The sequence below is a fragment of the Lutra lutra genome, chromosome 15 (genome assembly GCF_902655055.1).
Source record: "Lutra lutra chromosome 15, mLutLut1.2, whole genome shotgun sequence".
Taxonomy (NCBI): Eukaryota; Metazoa; Chordata; class Mammalia; order Carnivora; family Mustelidae; genus Lutra; species Lutra lutra.
In genome coordinates this window covers 10,202,253-10,219,962 of record NC_062292.1, presented here as the reverse complement: position 1 = coordinate 10,219,962, position 17,710 = coordinate 10,202,253, and the positions used below count along the sequence as shown (strand labels likewise).

The following is a 17,710-nucleotide window of genomic DNA, read 5'->3' as shown; positions in this document are numbered from 1 at the left end:
GCCCCAACTGGTGGACATTTTCCGTCTTCAACTTACCTGCCCTCTCTATGGCCCTTGTCTTCTCCTTGGATCCTCTCCTCCTTGCCCCTCGTGGGCTCGTCCTCCCCTGCCCGCCCTTAAATGCTGATGTCCCCCCTGGGCTGCTGACACTCTTCTTCTTCCCTGCACCACTCTTCTACTACTTTTTTCCTTAACTACTACTTACATGTTGGAACCTCCAAAATCCATCTCTCTTGCCAGATCTTCCTCCTACTGCTCCAACTGATCGGCTGTCTCCCCTAGGTACCTCACTGGCTCCCTGATCTACCGCCAAACTCCCCATTTTGCCCACCGACCCTGACCTGCTTCTTGATTTCTTCACTAAATAAATGGCTCTATCGTCCAACCCCTGGCCACCTGCTGGATTCTTCCCAACCTACCCCTTCCACCAACCAGCTCCCTTACCACCTGGTCTCCCTGCTTCTGGTCTCGACTCTTCGAGATCATTTTCCACGTGATTTACAAAGGATCTTTCTCTGTGATCTTTAGAAAAAATCCAGATTCTAACAAGAAAACCCAACTGTATGACCAACCCGATATCCTCAATGGTATAGCTCCTGTCTACCACCCCAGTTTCATCTCTCATCGTGTTCCCCACATCTACATTACCTTCAATTCCCAGAGTGCTCCCTGTTTCATGACACCCCTGGGGTGTCTGTACTTGCTGCTCCCCCGTGGAAACCCCCTGTGTCCCATCACCAGCTTAGTGAACTACTCGCCTCTGTCAGTGTCGCCTGATCTGGGAGGTCCTTTCTGATCAATAGACCATTTTCTCGCCAGAAACTCACCCCCCAGGCCGAGTGAGTTGCCCCTCTTTTGCACTTCCACGGCACCCTGAATGTGCCCTAGCCTGAAATGTGGTTGCTGAATGACTTGCAGATCTCCCTCACTGAACTGTGACCTCAATGAGTTAGAGCCCCCGCGCAGCTCCAGTTCCTAACCCAGTACCTAATAATACTCAGGAAATGTTCCAAGGAACAAACAGTGACAAATTACCTCTCCATTAGCAGCCCCCGTCCCGCATGCCTAGAAGGAAGCATCATAAGCAACATCAAATGCTGGGGGGAAGCATCTTCAAATAGGGATCACCGTGTACACATGACAGAATACACAGGTTATGGGAGATTATTCATTTTTCTTCACGTTATTTTTCCCTCTGCCTTTGAGTCCCTGGGTCTTTCTTCGTTGTGATTCCTTGTGCTCAGACTTCATTCTGCTTTTCCCACTGCTGTCGCTCATGCGTACCACACAATTTCTCAATATTCTTATTCAGCATTCAGAACAATATTCTCACAGCAATTATTCTGAACAGCTAAGAATTCTTTTTTTTGTTTATTTTTCAACTTAAATTCGATGAGAATAGCTAAGAATTCGAAAGACCAGAAGAGTATGGCCACTCCCTTACATTGTCAATTTCCATTCAGTCTTCTTGTCTCTAGAGTCAATGACCTCAACTCCGTTACCTGCTCTGCAAATGGTAACACACTGAATCAGCACACTTACATTGTCACACTAAGTTACTAACATTTCAGATGAGATTTATAAATGACACTCGTAAGGGGTTAATTATTAATATTCCTTTCAACAACCCCCTCCCATCCCGATGTTGAAGGTTCGTTGTTTGTTGTTTCAGCATGTTGATACTGGCCCTCACTTTGTGCTCACTCTGTCCCCTCCCAAGATCTTTCTATGCCCAACCTGGGGTCACTCTGGTCGTTCTTCATTTTGTCAGCATAATGAATTTGAAGGTCACTGGGGTTTTATTGTAGAAAATCCACAACAATCCACAGATAATGTTAAAATGTTTTTAAGAACAAGCTTTAAAATAATTAGCCATTGGTCATTCCATAAGGCTAGACATACCAAATAAATTGGTGCTCATCTTTACAATCCAAAGTACTGCAAAATAGTTGTCACTGGGCATTAATTATGAGATGTGAAATTAACGAGGGCAGGCCATCTCTATAGTCATCCTTTCAATGAGTGTCCAGGGTACCTAGCTCTCGTCCACCACCATCATGGCTATGTAGTCCTTGTAATGAATGCAATTCGATTCTGGGTCAACGGCAGCAGACAGCATTTCTTCCATTTCTTCCTGAGAAAAAGGCTCACCTGGGAAGGACAAGAAGAAAGTTTCATCACTGACAATCTTCTGATCATTTTCTTTCTCCTTCCATCAGCCAACTTCCCCTGCCCTGGAACTGCCCAGGTCCCTGCTGGGTTGCTGGCTCCCCTCCTGGGGCCCTGGGGTCAGCATGTCAATCCAGTCTGGAGATTCCAAGAGCTGCTGTCTGATCTGGGACTTATTTACCTTGTGAATGTCATAGCTCAAGCAACCTATGAAATCGATCACTTGAGCCAACCCAGCAGAAGAACATTAAGACATCCTGAACAAGGCTGTTTCTTTAAATTAAGGCTATTGGGATTGCCTAAGGATTCACCCGAAGTCCCAGTTTTCTAGGGCATCTTATCATTATGTTCGCAAGGGTGTGAGGATGGGACCACCCGGTCTCAATGCAAAATTGTTGAAGAGCGGAGGCTCGAACTGCAACCACCGTATCTCCGAATATCCCCTAACCAGGTCTGGACACTTCATGACACCAGCTGAGCCCAGGGACAGATGCCATTTGTCCACCGTGTCTAAAGGGCCCTCTTTGTTACAGCTTTGGCCCAGTGTTGCTGTCAAACGGAACCAGAAGCGGCATAGAAAATCTGTGGCTTTCGCTGGATTCAGAGAGCAGCTGAGGATCGTCTCGGACATCAGTTTCACCAAGATGAGAAGCAAACTCAGGAGGAACATTGGAAATGTCGCCGAGTACATAAGAAAGAATTTTGTCTTGATATTAAGTAAAAATACAGAAACATCCAAATCACCACTTTCCCCCCAAAGAGTCTTCTCTGAGCAGGTGAGTTACCAAGGTCTGTGGATCGCTCACCTTCTGAGCTTGTCACCTGCCCCTATGAACAATCCTTTCTAGGCTGGAAGTCAGCTCGTACCACAGAAATTATTCACCTGGGGATCATGATGACAACGATGATAGATGATCAAACAAGGGGAGTGTGTCGAGTCCTTGAAACTGTCCTTACATCCTAAGAAAAGAATGCCTACAGAGCCTATGGAGATGATTCTGAATCTCTCTTATACCCAGCTACATCCACTGCCAGTGAATTCTGATAGGCACCACAGAAATCCTTAAAAGTATGCTAGTAACAAGCATTTCTCGAGAACGGCTGTGTTCCAGATACTGACCTATGTGCTTCAGATACGTTCACTAAGTTAACCGCCAGCCGCCTCATTAGAAGTAAGAGCTGCTACCCCACTTACAGAAGAGGACACCAGAGGCACCTGGGAGGCTCAGTCTGTTAAGCATCCGTCTCCTGATTTCAGCTCAGGTCAAGATCTCGCAGTCGTGAGATCGAGTCCCACAGAAGACCTACATCAGGCTCCCTGCTCAGTGGGGAGTCTGCTTCTCCCTCTCCCACTGCTCCCCCACCCCCACTGCTGTTCTCTCTCTCAAATAAATAAATAAATCTTAAAAAGAAAAAGGAGGAGTAGAGGACACCAGCACACAGATGTGAGGCTGCTTCCCCCACCGCCAGTGAGAGGCAGAGCTGGGATCTGGATACCGCCGTCCACCTCAAGGTGCGTGAACTCCAGGATCACACTCGACTGCTCAGAACAAGGCCTTGCTCACAGTAAAATCCAGAAGGCAGCCACGCTGCTTCCTTGGGCAAGGAAGGAGATACGCAGTATTTGATTAAGGTTGGAAGGAGACTAGCTTAATGATTAAGAACACAGTCCTGGGAGGCGGACAGCCTAGGTTCAAAAGCTGGGCAAGTCACTTCGACTCTCTGAGCCTCAGTTCTCCTGTCTGTAAAATGAAGTGATAATAACAGTGCCTACTGAATGTGGCGTTATGAGCACGAGAAACGTTATTATTGAAATATCACTTAGAATATTGCATGGCTTGTGGGTGGCAATGTGGGTTTGTTTAAAAAATATATTTTTTGAGACCTTCCCTGTTCCTAAATACTGTCTGACACCATACACACGCCTGGACAACTTGTAGGAATCTGAGTCCACGTGGTTTGTCACATTCGTCACGTGACATCCTGGGCATTTAGAAGGCATCATCCCAGCCTAAGACTGTGTAGACATGGCGAACAGTCACGCTGTATCCACGGTAGCCCGCTCCTGATTTCTCTATGTCAGCAGCATCACCTTGATCCCATCACCAAGGTCAAAGACCCATCACTCCGGCCCCAGCGCCCATATCTGTCCCCTGCACTCCGTGACTCACCGAGACCCACGGGTCCTGCTACACACGGTCCTGCTGTAGCTATCGCTTCTTTCTGTCCAACACCCTCTCCTGCATTGTGAGGCCCATGCGCCCAGCACCCTACAAGGCTTCTGCAGTGCCCACATGGAGACTTCCAGCCCCCCGGGCCCAGGCCTCAATGGGCCAGTCCACACACGTCCCCAGATTTGTCTCTTGCTGGCTGCCAGCGAGACCTCTGGGTCCTCTCCCCTCACAGACTCCAGGATATCACAGTATCACACTCACTCCAGCTCCCCGCTACTGTTCACACCGTGTGGTCAAGGGCATCTCTCTTCATCGACCCCTTCACACATTCTTCGTCCATCTGCGCATTCATTCATTCATTCATTCATTCAACACAGACTTGCTGAGACTGACTGGGCGGGCACTGGAACGTGTAAGACTTCAGCCCTGCTCCCAGTAACTCACCCACATGAAGCCTACCGTCCCGAGAATCCACTGTCTTATGCTGTGAATTGTTTCACGTCACCTTTCTTCCCCCCAGTCGAATATCCTAGAGAAATGGGGCTTTGAGTCCCTCTCACTGCCCTTAGTGCCCCTCACCTCCACACAGCAGGTCACCCTATTAATGACAATGAACTCTTTCTGGCCATTTTGACTAAATTCATTGCCTCATATAATCCAGGATTCACTCCCCTTAATTAATCTTTAGGATTAAGAAGTTGATGCTTTGAAAGCCATTCCCTTCCCATCAAAGTGAACCCCTAAGACATTTGTTACAGCATCCCAGAGCTTGGTGGCGGCTGTGACGGCCATGTCACTCTTGCCCTTGTTGTCCGTAGCCCCACATCGCGGTGGGTGAGGCCGATGTGGTCAGCCAGCAACGCAGGCAGACACGGTGTTTGTCTCCCCCCCTCACAATTAGCTGCACTTTTGATTCCGCCTCAAGCGATCACAACAACTCTGAATCACACTGGGCTCAATCTGGAAACCGGTGAACTGAACAGAAGAGATGGAAGACTGGGGAGGTGACCAAGAGGGGCATGGTTTCAAGAGAACGCCCATCAGGCCACTGACATTCAGGGAAAACAAACACATCAGCCGAAGCAGAGAGCGAGCGCCTCCAGGAAACATGGTGGCCCAGAGAGCTGAGCCGATATGACGGCTACGTGTGTGTGCGTGCATAGGTCAAGGTCAAAGCAAATACAGAGTTCCACCAGCAGAAAAAGCTGTAAGTTTTTGTGTGGATTCCATTCAATGGAGGCTGTATTATCTGTAAGTTCATCAACTGAAAAGCTCTTCAAAAAGGAATTTTTATATAATCCAATTCAAATCTTCAATCTAGTAACAGGCATTGATTTCTACTGATTGACAGCTCATATTTTCCAAGTGGCATAGCTTCTATTCTGAAAAATACTCTAACTGAATGGAGTGACTTCAATTTACAGCAGAATCTTTATATGTTGTAAAATCCTATAAGGCAAAAATCAATCTTTCTTTAACCTACCCTTTGTCCACTTACCCCACAAAACAGAAACCACTCCAATACCAAAATAATAGGAACCATAAATAACTCTTTGAACCTGAACGATTGATTTAAAAGTGTTCCTAGAATTTTTCCATAATTGTTGTTAAATTATTAATCACTTAAATAAGTCACAGTTATAAAATGCATAATAAATGCCTCGTACCTTCTTCAGTCATATACTCGATCAGCTCTTCCTTAGTAAGAAATCCACGTTTAGATGGATCTAATACCTAAGAGAAAAGAAGGAGTAGATATTCTATTTTTTGCTTGGTGAATATACTCTACAGGATGAATTTTTCATATAAATATACGTAAAATCTGGAGCTTACACACCTCAAACGCTCGAAGCAGTGTATCTTCTGGAATTGGTCTGTATCTAATCATGCGGTAAAAGGAGAAACGCCATAGTATTTAGCTCAGCCTCTACACAATAAATGATCACATAAAATGAAATAAAGCCTACAGATATGCAAGGATAATAATACTTCCCTCATTGAAACATGTTTGGATTTCTAGAAGTTAAAGAAATTTCTGGAAGTTGAAAGCACTCCACAGCCACAGAAGATACTGAGTTCAAATTCACTGGCCTACGTGAAGATATCTGTTAGCCTTTCTCATCATTGTGAAAATATTTGGAAACAAAGTTTCTACAATAAACCAACTGTGGTAAACTAACACTACACGTTCCTTAGAAAAAGAATTAGGGTGAATTCTCACTGAGAGCTCACAATAGAAGATAATAAATACGTTGTTGATTTGTGCCCTGTGTGGCCTTTTTGCTCTGTGATCACACTTTGCTTATGAGATTAATACAAACATGGTTGATATTTCTTTTTTTTTTTTTAAAGATTTTTATTTATATATTTGACAGAGAGAGAGGCAGGCAGAGAGAGAGAGGAGGAAGCAGGCTCCCTGCTGAGCAGAGAGCCCGACTCGGGGCTCAATCCCAGGACCCTGGGATCATGACCTGAGCCAAAGGCAGAGGCTTTAACCCACTGATTCACCCAGGTGTCCCCGTGGTTGATATTTCTAAGCACACTTCACCTGGCAGTTCAGAAGTATAGCGAAAAGTCAGAGGGAGGCGATCCCAGGATAAATATTTGGAGAGTATAACACACAGAGTGAAAAAGCCAAGTGTTTTGAAATGAACATAATTCTAATCACTGCTTCACCTTAACAATTACATGTACTTTCTTACCTTCTTTCCAGCAGTACTTCGGTCATCACTGGAAGAAATTTCTCATATCGAATGTATCCAGTGGGTTCTTCTTCCTCTACCTAAACACTCCGTAAAAAATAATCAGCCACTGATTACTTCAAGTGTCCTGAGCAACGCCTTTTCCCTAAGCCAAGTGCTAGGGATTTGATAATGAGCATTTTGGGGCATGGTCTCTGCTCACAGTTTTTATTTGGTCATAGAGACACAGATTAACCAAAAAACAACAGAGCTGAGTGTCTAATTATAAACACAGTGAAGTGACGGCACATGGGTCTATCAGAGTGTAGAAAAGGAAAGTTCTAGGCCAGATCAGGAAAGGCACTCATGAGGAAATCACACCGGGGCTGATATACAAAGTGTGCGTAGAAGCCAGCAGGTTCGAGAACCCAGGTAGAGGAAACTGAGTGCCGTTGGAGACCAGGAGGCTTGGGGGGCATAGTGAGCCAGGAGGAGACTGTTTCCAGATGAGGCTGGAGGGAGAGACAGACACCAGTCCTTGCAGTGTCTTACGGTCCACGAAAGTGACTTTGGCTGTTATCCTAAGAACATCAGGAGATCCCTGGAGGTCTGGTAGGTGTGCGTGTAAAAGATCACACTGTTTGTGGGCACGGTGGCTTCTGCGGTGGGCTCGGCAGCCGTGAGGGAGCTTGGATTAGAGCGGTGGCCATGAGGGAGAAGTGGGCAGTTCGAGAAATATTTAAGAAGTAAAAGCAATCGGACCCAAGGGCGCCTGGATGGCTCAGTCCATTAAGCGTCTGACTCCTGGCTTCGGCTCAGGTCATGATCTCACATCGTGAGATTGGGCCCCGTGTGGGGCTCCACGCTCAATGGGGAATCTGTCAGAGATTTTTTCTCTCTCTCTCCCTTTCCCCTGCCCCTCCACCTGGTCATGTACACATACTCTCTCTCTCTAAAAAAAAATTATAAACCTTAAAAAAGAAAAGGCAATAGAACCTGGTGCTGCATCTATTCTGGGCAAGGACGAGAAAGAAGAGAGCAGTCAAGGATTCTGACTTGCACAAATGGGATGGAGTGACGTTCTCCTGTGTTAAGGAACATGGGATAAGGGACCTGGTTCGAGGGCACCCGGGTGGCTGAGTTGGTTGGGCGGCTGCCTTCAGCTCAGGTCATGATCCCAGAGCCCTGGGATCAAGTCCCACATCGGGCTCCCAGCACCATGGGGAGTCTGCTTCTCCCTCCTACCTTCTCCCCTCTCATGCTCTCTCTCATTCTCTCTCTCTCCCAAATAAATAAATAAAATTTTTTAAAGGGGCGGGGAACGAGGTTAGAGAACCAATCATATCTCAAGGACCAAAATACCTATCAAATTACTGTGATAATTACTAAACGCCTACACAGTTAAGGGAACTTTGTTATACTACCACTAAATAAGAGAACACTAGACCTGAGAAAGAAATTTTGGTATCGAGCACTATTAGATGAGGAGGAGAGACTCCTGCCCATTGGTTCAGCTTCGATGGTGTGGCTGAATAAAACACTATTGATCTGAACGTTCATGTCAGGCTATTTACAAGGAGCCATAAATTTCCACTCCCTTTCAAAGTTTCTATTAAAAGGCTCATCCATCCCAATTCAACAGTGGACCTTTTAGCAGATTTATTCTTTGAGAAAAAAATAAGAAATCTGTAAGTTGCCGCTAAGTGGAACATGCTGTTGTCCAAATGACTCTTTTTCAGTGTTTATATTGGATGTTCTCACCTAGCACAAGGGGAACCTCAGACTCCACTATGGAGAGAAATTGTCATCCATCGAATGACGGAATGGTCCTCCACAATCTCTGAGCCCATCAATCCTCGAACAATTGTTTCAGCTGCCTCTACGTATGAGGCAAGATTTTGCAAATTAATGTTCATCCGGCCCTGATGTGCTTGAGTCACACTCCGTAACCTACCTACCCCTGGAGCCTCTTAAAAATAAAATGTCAATCCCATGAGATGACCTTTGGAGGGATAATTTTTATTTTTATTTAATTTCTTTTCAGTGTAACAGATTTCATTGTTGAGGGATAATTTTTAAATTAAAATGGGGAGTTTCTATGCTGATGACTCCAGAAATGTGCTTTGGAAGCTAGGCGAACGGTTTGTTTCCTTCTCTACCCCCACCCCCCACCCCCAACAAATCACTGCAGAGCAAACAGCCTTGACCTTGAGAATTTGAAACCCCCCGCCCTGCTGTGTTTTATGAGCATCTTCATCCATCTACAAACGGTGTGTAGTGTTTCCAAAGGGAAGTCACCTCTCTAGCACTCTCTCCACCATGCGAGAATTCGCAGTACATTGTGTGTGCCCTGTAGTGGTCCCCGGGCTCCCACAGGACTTCCACGAGCCCCCAGTGCTCTGAACGCAGGGGTGAAAATGGCAAGCATTCTGGCCCCGTCTATTTGTGAAGAGGGCACAAAAACAGCAAGTGAAAGCAGATCTCCAGCTGATCAGGATAGCCGAGGAGGCATACATTCTCTTTGACGTTTTTTGAAAGTCAAAGAGGAATAATGAATCAACAGAGGGCTTGTGGTTACAAAGGAAGAAGAGAAATAAGTAAATGCATCTTCATCTCAGGCAGATCGTGAAAATCTTTCTATGACCCAACACTGTCCTCTAGAGGCCACATCTAATCCCTTCCTCTATATGAAAAGATATGCAATGGCATAAAAACAATAAAACTATATGACCATTCTTACTACCGTGTTAGTAACCTGTTTAATATATACGTGAAAATATTTTATATCATAAAAGGTTTTTTAGTATTTAACCTTTTGGGGGGCCTGGGTGGCTCAGTTGGTTAAGCATCTGCCTTCATTCAGCTCATGATCCCAGGGTCCTGGGATCCAATGGAGTGGGGTGTCCTGCTCAGTGGGGAGTCTGCTTCTCCCTCTCCCTCTGCCTCCCTGCCCCACTTGTGCTTTCTCTCTCTCTCATAAATAAAATCTTTAAAAAAGAAAATAACCATTTTAGGGGCACCTGGGTGGCTCAGTGGGTTAAAGCCTCTGCCTTCGGCTCAGGTCATGATCCCAGGTCCTGGGATCCAGCCCCGCATCGGGCTCCCTGCTTGGCCAGGAGCCTGCTTCCTCTTCTCTCTCTATGCCTGCCTCTCTGCCTACTTGTGATCTCTGTCAAATAAATAAATAAAATCTTTTTTAAAAATTACCATTTTATTTTAGAATAGTTTTAGATTCAGATTTAGATTTAGAAAAGTTGTAAAAAAAAAAAAAAAGAAAAGTTGCAAAGACAGTGCAGAGTTCCCATCATACCGCTTACCCAGTTTTCTCTGTTGTTAACCCTTAGATCACTATGGTACAACTTTATTGTTCGTTGTCACAATTAATGAAGTGATATAAATACATTAGAATCTACTAAACTCCACGCTCTATTTGGATTCCATTTGTTTTTCTAAAAGTCATTTTTAGGGACACATGGTTAAGCATCTGCCTTTGGTTCAGGTCATGATCTCAGAGTCCTGGGATCGAGTCCCGTGTCAAGCTCTCCCTCTGCCTGCTGCTCCCCCTGCTTGTGCTCTCTTCTCTCTTTGACAAACAAATAAAATCTTTTTTTTTTAAGTCATTTTTAAAATATGGTAATTCCTCTATCATCACAAGGAGACAAGATTCTGAGCATCTGGAAACAAGACTGGAGACAGGGAAGGATAAGATGTGATTCTATTATTTCTGCTGCAGACAAATTAGTCAACTTTATGAGGCCATAGTAAGACTAGACAAAAACACTACTTTCCAGAAATGTTATGCAACAATGGCTCTATGATTATTAGGCCCACATATTAAAATGTCATTAAGATTTAATAGAAATATAGCACATATCGAACTATATTTGCGTGTGTGTTTGTGTGTGTGTATGTGTAGAAGGGGGATATATACATAGATATAGGGAGAGAGAGTGAGTTATGGGTTGAGTGCGTCCTCCCCAAATTCACATATTGGTGTCCCAACCCCCAGTACCTCAGAATGTGATTTATTTGAAGAGAGGGAATTTATAGACGTGATCAAGTTAAAATGAGGTCAGTAGGGTGGGCCCAAATCCAATATGACTGGCGTCCTTATAAAAAGGGGTAATTTGAACACAGACATGCACACAGGGAGAAAGCCATGTGAGCATGAATACAGCTGTCTACAAGTCATGGAGAAAGGCCTGGAACAGATCCTTCCTTCAGAGACACCAAAAGGAACCAACCCCGCCCATGCCTTGACTCTGTACTTTTTTTTTTTTTTAAGATTTTATTTATTTGACAGAGAGAGATCACAAGTGGGCATAGAGGCAAGCAGAGAGAGAGAGAGAAGAGGAAGCAGGCTTCCCACAGAGCAGAAAGCCCAATGTGGGACTCGATCCCAGGACCCTGAGATCATGACCTGAGCTGAAGGCAGAGGCTTAACCCACTGAGCCACCCAGGTGCCCCTTGACTCTGTACTTCTAACCTGCAGAAATGTCAGTTAATAAATTCCTATTGTTTAAGTTACTGTTAGTAGTACTCCGTTATAGCAGCCCAACCAAACACACACAGGTACACATACACACGCATATACACAGAGGCGTACACATACATATATGTACATATATACGCACAATATATATTTTAAGCATGCATGACTCATTGTAACCCAAAGACTTCGAATCGCTATCAAGCTTATGTCCCTACACTCACCAACTGGAGATTAACAAAGCAGATACTGGAAATTCAGAACTGATTTTACAAGAGTTGATACACAGAAAAGAATGCAGCTCAGACCTGCTTTCTCTGAGAGAAAACTCAATTAACCAACTAACAATGAAATGAACTCAAGAAAGACCCCCAGGTAATAGCAGACATGTTGGAAAGACCGGGAATTCATGGCCATTTCTCCACTCTGAGCAAAGCCCTGGGAAAACCCATTTCTCTTCTGTATTGGGGAGTTAAAAAAAAAAAAAAATAGGCGTTGCCTTTCTCATGGAAAAATACCACAATACAGTAACCATGTGAGACAAATAACGGTTTAACTGACTAATCCACCCCTCTTGCATCCTCCTCTGTAACAGGAAGAGCAGCAGGTCTACGCGCCACAGCTGCTGTGAAGTTCACATGAGACGTGACATGAGGTCCCGTGAACCGTGAGTCTCTTGCTATGATTATGATGCTTTCTAGCAACAGCGCACACACATCTGGTTCTCTATCTCTATCACACCTCCTCCTAAAAGAATCAATCTCTGGGGCTGAAATCTCCAACACAACCTCCTTGACTCACCCAGTGGCCCTAACTTGCTCATACAGAAGTCTGGTCCTGCCATCTGTCTGCAAATGCCACATCCCGCGTGGGGAGAACGTACTCCATTTCCGGACAGATCTAACGCCTTGTGCCTGGCCCTGCCACCGGCCTAGAGGACAGGGCATGCCCTCCTCCTCCGCTGTCTCCCTTGGTGCCTCTTTGGACTGACTGATGGGGGGTAGGGAGGTCATACCAGCCAGCCACCAAACATATCCCTCCTCTTCAGAAGACAAAACCAAGCCAAACCAATAGATCTGGTTACCGCCAACAGTTATGATCTGGTTTGCTTAGCCACCAAGAAGGATAAGGTGCTGCAAAGGAGGTACTAATTGGCAAGTAGCCTTGGCAGCAGACCCCCCAGTCTCTCGCCCCTCCTCCCGCTTCCTGGCATGAAGATGGCTTAGTAAATGCACACGGTGTGGGATTTCTCAAAATATCAACATTTTTCTAAGACTCAAAGCCTGAGGTAAGTACTGTTTCTCAGTCCACTTTGGCAAAAGTCCATTTTCTTAATCTGCTTTGGCTTCTGCAGGAAGTCGGGCACAGGGAGGCGAAGTGCCCACCTTGTCCATGACTGGGTCAGGTGTTTTGATAGGACCGCGGCCCAGAGTTCTTTATCTCCAATCTCACAGGGAGATCATCAAGCCATCCCTTTTCTCATTAAAGCATTATTTATTTTAACGCCAAAGTCACTGAGTAGATGCAATAAAACACACAGTGAAAATTCATTTCTCCCCAGTGACACAACCCTCAGTCAAGAGATTGAACTATTTCACGCTTCACAAACACCAGATAATATCAGTAGTTAAGATGGTTTATAAAGCACCTACATTCAACTAGTTCCAGGTCACCAAATAAGATAGACATAACATTTTTTACCTGTTTGTTATTTAAAAAAAAAAAAGCCATGAGATATTTCAAGTTAGACTCTAAATAACACATATTCAAATTTTGACGTAAGTCATGTTTCAAAATGAAAACAGGACAATTTAGAAATTATTTCTCTATCTTGGATGGAATAAAATAATAACAAAAGTTCATTGGCATTTGTCCAAAAAATTACCTTTACAAATGAAGAATCTTTTGTTGTTGTTGTTGTTGTTTTTTCGAGAGAGAGAGAGCATGAGCAAGGATGGGCAGAGGGAAAGGGAGAGAGACTCTTAAGCAGGCTCCACGCCCAGTGCAGAGCCCGACAGGGGGCTCGATCTCAGGACCCTGAGATCATGACCTGAGCCTAAATCAAGAGTCCAACACCTAACCAACGGAGCCACCCAGGTACCCCCAAATTGGAAATTTTAAAAGTCACCTACTTTAGAAAATTTGTTTACTACAAACATTCCAGAGGCTGTTGTAAAAAAAAAAACCAAAGGAACGCCTGGGTGGCTCAGTTGGTTAAGCAGCTGCCTTCGGCTCAGGTCATGATCCCAGCGTCCTGGGATCGAGTCCCACATCGGGCTCCTTGCTTGGCGGGGAGCCTGCTTCTCCCTCTGCCTCTGCCTGCCATTCTGTCTGCCTGTGCTCGCTCTCTCTCCCTCTCTCTCTGACAAAAAAAAAAAAACAAAAAACAAAAAACAAAAAAACGAATATATGTGATTCTTTCAGGTTTTTTAGAAGTCCCTTATCAATATAAATATCCAAAAAAGTTGGAATCATCTCTTGGCTGGACCACTGGAGACGCTAAGAACCAACAGGTGGTGAAAGCAGAGCACTGACAATGTCCCCGCCAAATGTGAGTTTCTACACCTTGAAGCTATGGGGGAATCGGTGGCGATCAAGCCATTAATTTCCCTATTTTATCCTCTTGTGGGGGAAGAAGTCAAGAGCTTTCTGCTAAACTAACGGCACGATAAGATTATGGTCAAGTTGAAAACCTGCACAGGAAAAGAATATGGAAGGAAGCGCACTAAAGTATTACAATGATCACATTACAGTGACGCATTATTGGAAAGGATTTTTCTCTATTTCTTTAAAAATTTCCCAAATATATTACTTTATTACCATAAAAATTTGAAATAAAAACTTGTATTAGTCTCCTGTTATGGCTATTTTACATAAAATTATAAAATACATTTATTCATAATTCATACATATTCATGTATTTATGTAAGAGAGGGAAAGCTACTTTTACAGATTTCCCTGGGTTTTGTTTCCTGCTCCTGATTGCTGGTTTAGCACCATTTAGTGGTTTTCTTCTAACTACAGATATTTTCCTTCTACAACACAATCCCCTCAACACCCCTCCCCCCATTTACCTATTTGCATTCGGAAGTCATGGCTAGTAGCAATCTCCGAAGTACCTCTTGATCTACAGTGCTTATTTCTTTCTTTATTTTTTAAAAGATTTTTTTTTTTTATTTGAGAGTGAGAGCAGGAGCAGAGGGAGAGGGACAAGCAGACTCCCTGCTCAGTGCAGAGCTTAATACCAGGACCCCAAGATCACCACCTGAGCCTAAATTAAGAGTCCACCACCTAACCGACTGAGCCACCCAGGCACCCCAACTAGTCTACAATTCTTCGACAGCATCGAACATTAGCACAAATTAGAACAGACCTACTCCCTCCTCCCACCTTCTCCAACGCAGGGGTACTTAGGAAAAATAACAGACAACAATATGTTGCATCACCAGCTACTTCAATATCAGAACGTAATCACCCCCACACTGTCCCAGTCTTCTAAGAAGCTTGGCACAGTTGGGTTCTGAATGCTGTGACATCTCAGGGCTCCTTTGGAACCAGGATGACGCAGTTACAGTTCAGACGGATGGACAAAGCATGTGGGTAATGCCAATGTTGCTCTACTAATTAGGAAATTCTTTCTGGCGTTTCAAAGACAAAATCTCTGAGATTACTTAACCAATTAAAAATACCGAGAAACTGTGATTTGGGATCTTTGGGGCTTGTGGTTATGTCTGGTGTGGTCTGACATTTTTCATCCAAGATGAAATGACTCAGTAGAACCATTACGTTGTTTTGGCCAGCTACCAGGCAGTACTGACCACATAGAGGCTTCTCACCACCATTCATTTACCATTAAATCACTGACCACAGAAAATGCAACTGGACGTTCATTTGTGGGTGAGTTTCTTCATTCTGCTGAATGAACAGGACTGAACACAATCCCAAATATTTAAATGCCTATGTATTTAAATTTTTGATGTTCACAATTTTGAAGTGTTTGAAACTATCTTGAGCCAAATTAGAATTTTTTTTTTTTTTTTCAGTTTCCTTGTGTCTCTGAATGCCTGGTACCTGTCACATGGTAAATGCTTGATAATTATTTGATGAGTGAATGATTACCAGCTCACAACGGTTTTTAATTACTTTTACTTACTGGAAACAGGATTTTGAGCACATGAATCAGACCTATTGTAAAACTCTTCTCTCATTTATGTCTGCGGTGCTTTGCAAGCATGAATTTTCCACTATTCTGATACTAGTTTTCGCAAGAGCAAGAAGAGACAGTGTAAGAAACATAATTATAACCAGAATACTGATCAGGCCCACAGGAAGTGGTAGAGCAGGTCCTTGAACGCCAATATGTCAGGCTTTGTTCTCAGTGCTGATGTACAAAGCGTAAACTCCATGCCTTCAAGGAGTTTTTTATGACAGAAGTGAGTTTTAAGACAGAAGTAAATCAGTAATTATAGATTATGTTGAACACTACAGACAAAACACAAAGGGTTGTACTGTCAAATCAGATTGGCCAGGATCAGAGATCTTACCTAGTATCAAACCTCCAAGGATAGAGAGTCACAAGACACAGGTAAGACATGGGGCAGTTCGGGACCGCAACGTCATCTCTGAGATGCTTTCTTGCCACATTAGGACTCACTCTGGCCCAGATCTAGAACATCAGGTCTCCAAGTGCTGTGGGTACTTGGAGGACGAGCAGCCCAGAGCAGGGGTAAGGGCAAGAACAGAGACTTGGAGAGAAGTAAGCGGGACATAGTGGGAGCCAGCAGGGAAGCCAGTATGTGATCAGGGACAATGGCAGGAAGTGATAGGCCTGACCAGTTAGGGCCTTGTCAGCTGTGGTAACTGACACTACTTTGGGCTTTTCTCCTGATTGAGTTGGGCACCTTAGCAGCACGGTTCTGAGGACTGGAGTGGTGAGCTCTGATTTAACCTCTTTTAAAAGCATCCTTTTTGCCCGTCGTGTGAAGAGTAGACTGCAGGGGACCAAGTGCAGGAGCAGAGTTCAAAGGCCGCCATGATAGTTCAGGGAGATGGGACAGTGGCTTGGACCAAGGTGATGGGTATGGAAGTGGTGAGAAGGGGTCAGCTTATCATCTGAAGGCAGGGCTCAGAGTCAGTACAGAGTACAACGGATGATCTTTTTAAAGTCCAATTTTACAATCTCTGGTTTTCAAAACCCATGCTATGGGGATTCATCTTCCTCACCCGGGTCCCCTGTACCTGGGCTCCCGAGGATGGGGTCTGCTCCCTTCCCATGGTCAGTCCCACAGCTCCACTTGGCTCTCGACTATGTATCCACCCTTCCTACCCTCTTGGATGTGGCCTCTTCTGTCCAGCTAAGGAGAGTCTATTCTACCGTCTTTGGGTCATTTTCTGGGTTGTTTACACAGATACGTGTGTTATCTAGTTGTATCTGCGAGACAAGGTTAGCTTAAGGTCCTCCTACTCTGCCATCTTCCCGGAAGTCCCACATTTGACTTCTCTTGCTCAACATTTTCTTGATGAAATTCATCCATGTCACGGGTGTATTGTATTTTGTTCCTTTTTATCACTGAGTAGAGTAGTGGTCCATAGTATTTATCTATCCATTCCCCAGTCAATGGACATTTAGGTTATTTTCAGCTTTTGGCTATTATGATTAGCGCTATCAAGAACATTTGGTTACAAATCTCATGTGGGTGTAGACTTTCATTTTTCTTGGATAAATAGTTATCAGTGGGATTGCCAGGTTGTATAATAAGTGTATGTTTATTATTATAAGACACTGGCACCATTTTCCAAAGTGATATTTCCACCAGTGATGTGTGAATTATAGCTGTTCTAAATCCTTACCAGCATTTAATATTTCAGAATTTAAAACTGTAACCATTCTCATGGTTGTATAGTAACACTTCCCACTCCCCAATGGGTAGAGATGTTCATCATTTCTTATGTGCTTTTTGGCCATTGATACATTTTCCTTTGTGAAATGTCTATTTAAATCTTTGGCCAGCTCAAAAATTGGGTTGTTGCCTTCCTAATATTAGTTAAAATAGATGTTACTGTATTCTGGATACAATGTCAAATAAATTATTTGCAAATATTTTCCCCCAATCTTTGATCTGCATTTGTTTGTTTGGTTTTTAATTGTGTCATTTTGGGCAAAATTTTCTAATATTGATGAAGGAAATCATTATTTG

At 44.1% G+C, this 17,710-nt stretch overlaps 1 protein-coding gene across 2 annotated transcripts in view; it reads right to left on the bottom strand.

The window, feature by feature from the left end:
• Positions 1 to 1,833: 1,833 nt before the first annotated feature.
• The window catches only part of EFCAB2 (EF-hand calcium binding domain 2), a 109,766-nt gene continuing 93,889 nt past the window's right edge, over positions 1,834 to 17,710 (bottom strand). For both annotated transcript variants that reach the window (XM_047704652.1, XM_047704653.1), the window contains 4 exons: positions 7,046 to 7,125; positions 6,181 to 6,223; positions 6,011 to 6,077; positions 1,834 to 2,151 (listed from right to left, as the gene is read on the bottom strand). In XM_047704652.1, the coding sequence (XP_047560608.1) occupies positions 2,036 to 2,151; positions 6,011 to 6,077; positions 6,181 to 6,223; positions 7,046 to 7,125 (306 nt within the window). In that variant the 3' untranslated portion in view covers positions 1,834 to 2,035. The remainder of the gene's footprint in view (positions 2,152 to 6,010; positions 6,078 to 6,180; positions 6,224 to 7,045; positions 7,126 to 17,710) is intronic.